Genomic DNA, 2,798 nt, shown 5'->3' on the forward strand with positions numbered 1-2,798 from the left:
ACATTAACTTTATTGATTCCAACACATTTGTCTAACATGTTTTAACTTCTATTTCATAAAAGAATCAATTCAATATCACGAAAGAATTGACTCATGATTCTAAATGACTATTTTTCTACATCAAACCCAAGACTAAATATCTTTTTTTTTACTTAAAAAGTTGAATATATATCCCAAATTTGTGTATCACAAATGCTCTTCACTAGAACAACTTACACGGTAAGATGTTCCAAGACCATAGTGAGCTCCACCACTTCACAATTTTCAATTAATTTCGCATGGTTTTGTACAAATTTTATCACATCAATGCTTTCGGCGCCTGCATAGTGAGCCATTGTATTATTGTAAATCTTAATTTTCTTTATGTCCATTTCCAAGGTTATAATCACAATTATCTCAATAATTCAATCACTTTTGTATTGCTACAGATGACACTGGAAAGGACTTCAAGTAGTCCAAACTAATAGGAAAACCTAGTTTTTTCCAACGTTTAGATTCTTTCTATGGCTTTTCCTGATTTGATATATTTGTTTTTGTATTCACATAGTTTTCTGTGTTGTTGTAGTTTTGCATCTTTAAGCAGACAAAATGTCTGCTCTGAAATTCCACACTCCACACATCAGGAGAAAAGGCAAAGGTGATGGGATAAGCATCGTTGAAAACAAAACAAGAAATAATAACAAGTACATATTAAACATGGTAATCAACACCATGACTTGATTACATAGCTATATGCCCATGAAACTACAAACTTTTATAATCACTATGTTCCATGTTTATAGTTACATAATTCAGACTTAAAATATGTGCAGATATAGTCTTATATCAGTCATAAGACTTTGGCTGGCAATAACTATAAGCTTTTGCTTAAACATTCTGCAAGCTAAGAATAAGTATACTTTATATAAGTCCTTGTGTCTAATGAGGTCCAGTTCCAGGGGGCCTCTTCTCTGGAGTAGCAGGGGGATGAGTAGTTGGTCCATGATAATCTATGTTGAAAATCAGCTCTCTCCCTCTATCCATATCTATCATTTCATGCATCCTTTCTCCATCTTCGTCATTTATCTTGATCTCATCTTTTATGTTAACATTCTTCCCTTTCATCTGTCATATATCAAAAAAATACAATCAAAAGAAAATTCTCACAACAATAGTAGCATCCTAGATTTTTACGAGATTGTTTCTAAAATCAGTTGTGTATGTTTTTATACGGACTCTCATTTTTCTGACAATAGATACTGAATACCAGATCGATACAAAAACATACACAAGATTCCAGAAACAATCTTTCAAAATTCTAGATCCAACTCATTCCAACATTCCAACAGTCTACTAAATCCAACTTGCTTTGTATTTTGCTGATTTTGATCTAACTAAATGCCTAAAACTAATATAGCATCTAACTTAGAGCTTCCTTAATAAATAAATACTTCCCTTTATGCATATAAATGTTTAGGTTTTATGCGCAAGCACCATCTCTGGGAGTACTTTATTAATATATACAGTGTTGGCCAGCTTTTGGATAAGCTGGCAATACATACCATTATGATAATTCTCAAACCAATAAAGAAAAGCAACAGCATCCCAGTGAAAAAAAATTGATAAACAGCCAAGTGCTATTGTGTGCAGTGTTTCCAATGACCACCTCTGAAAATCTTCCATTTTCAACCTCTGACACGCTCACTGCTCCATCTGACATGCTCACTGCTCCATCCTCTGGCAAAGATCCACCTGTTATACCCACTGTAATTGTCAGCAAGCATGTAAATATCAATAATTACATCAAATACAATTATACTGCCTTCATAGTTGCATATTCCTCAACGATTCAAACTTAGAAGATTGTAAAACAAATCTAAGTTACCAGATAGTAACATATTCATAATCTTTTCATGTTAAAATGAATGAATCATATTTATTTTATGTTTCTGGATTTGATAATGTATGAAATTTTCTGAGCGTCAATATTGTGGGTCACACTATGTGATTCATCATCAGGATGAGAGAGAGCTCAAGGAGTTGTGACCCGATGCTGGATCATGTAGTGTTACCCAAAACATTGATGTTCAAAAAAATTTCATAAACGATCAAATTCAGAAACATAGAATAGATAATTACATGGATTACAGAAATCTGTTAGCACTAAATGAATCAACCATAGTTGAATACTGTATCTTCAAAACTGAGGAAAAAACACACATATATATATCTACTAAAGTTGGTAATGAAGAGAAAAAGCAGAGAGCTTTATTGCTATTACCAAATTGTGCTGATGAACCTCCATGCAGAAGTAAGGTGGTAAGCAAACAGAGCAGGCAGACCAGAAACCCACATGATGAAACTTGAGCACCCATTTCCTCCCCAATGGAAAACCAAAGACTGAGGATATAATTGGGTATGGCTGGGGTATTTAAAGGAGATTGGAGCACTCTTTTCAGATATAGCCTCACAATTAAGACAAAATCATGTATTCTGAGCAATAGTATAGCTTTAGGAATAGGATTGTGAGGGCATAATTACAGTCCAAAGTATTGGAGATTGGAGATTGGTAGAAATATCAATGATTTGGTAGTTGAAATTTGATGTTGAGCTTGACTATACATCCTAGCACACAAACTATGACTATCTTGAGCCATTGAATCATTATCTCTAGTCGGTACCGTCTTCACAAAAGTACAAACTTTGAGTAGTATTTCACTTTGACAAGTTTCTCTGACACTGTTCAAAAGTTGAATGTGCATGGTTTTGGAAAAATCCTTAATGGAGATGGGTGTTTTAGACAAATAACTTTTGAACAA

The 2,798-nt window shown here is 33.7% G+C and overlaps 1 protein-coding gene across 2 annotated transcripts; it reads right to left on the reverse strand.

Moving 5' to 3' along the window:
- Positions 1 to 655: 655 nt before the first annotated feature.
- On the reverse strand, positions 656 to 2,512 carry LOC131066354 (uncharacterized). Of its 2 annotated transcripts, none has more exons than XM_058001096.2 (3): positions 2,261 to 2,512; positions 1,646 to 1,731; positions 656 to 1,104 (listed from the first exon to the last, which is right to left on the reverse strand). In XM_058001096.2, the coding sequence occupies exons 1-3, from the start codon at positions 2,352 to 2,354 to the stop codon at positions 919 to 921; spliced, it is 366 nt and encodes a 121-aa protein (XP_057857079.2). In that variant the 5' UTR covers positions 2,355 to 2,512; the 3' UTR covers positions 656 to 918. The 2 variants fall into 2 exon arrangements, with proteins under 2 accessions (XP_057857079.2, XP_057857078.2); XM_058001095.2 differs by having other exon boundaries at positions 1,646 to 1,743; positions 2,261 to 2,506.
- Between the last annotated feature and the right edge of the window lie 286 nt (positions 2,513 to 2,798).

Source organism: Cryptomeria japonica, chromosome 3 (assembly GCF_030272615.1).
Source record: "Cryptomeria japonica chromosome 3, Sugi_1.0, whole genome shotgun sequence".
In the NCBI taxonomy this organism is placed as follows: Eukaryota; Viridiplantae; Streptophyta; class Pinopsida; order Cupressales; family Cupressaceae; genus Cryptomeria; species Cryptomeria japonica.

What these genes read in the sequence shown, in the direction of transcription:
- LOC131066354 (XM_058001095.2), bottom strand. Translation starts at nt 2,354, where the DNA reads ATGGGTGCTCAAGTTTCATCATGTGGGTTTCTGGTCTGCCTGCTCTGT. An exon ending in AGGTTCATCAGCACAATTTG is followed by an intron (nt 1,744 to 2,260) that starts GTAATAGCAATA and finishes TGACAATTACAG; the next exon opens with TGGGTATAACAGGTGGATCT. An exon ending in AAAATGGAAGATTTTCAGAG is followed by an intron (nt 1,105 to 1,645) that starts GTGGTCATTGGA and finishes GATATATGACAG; the next exon opens with ATGAAAGGGAAGAATGTTAA.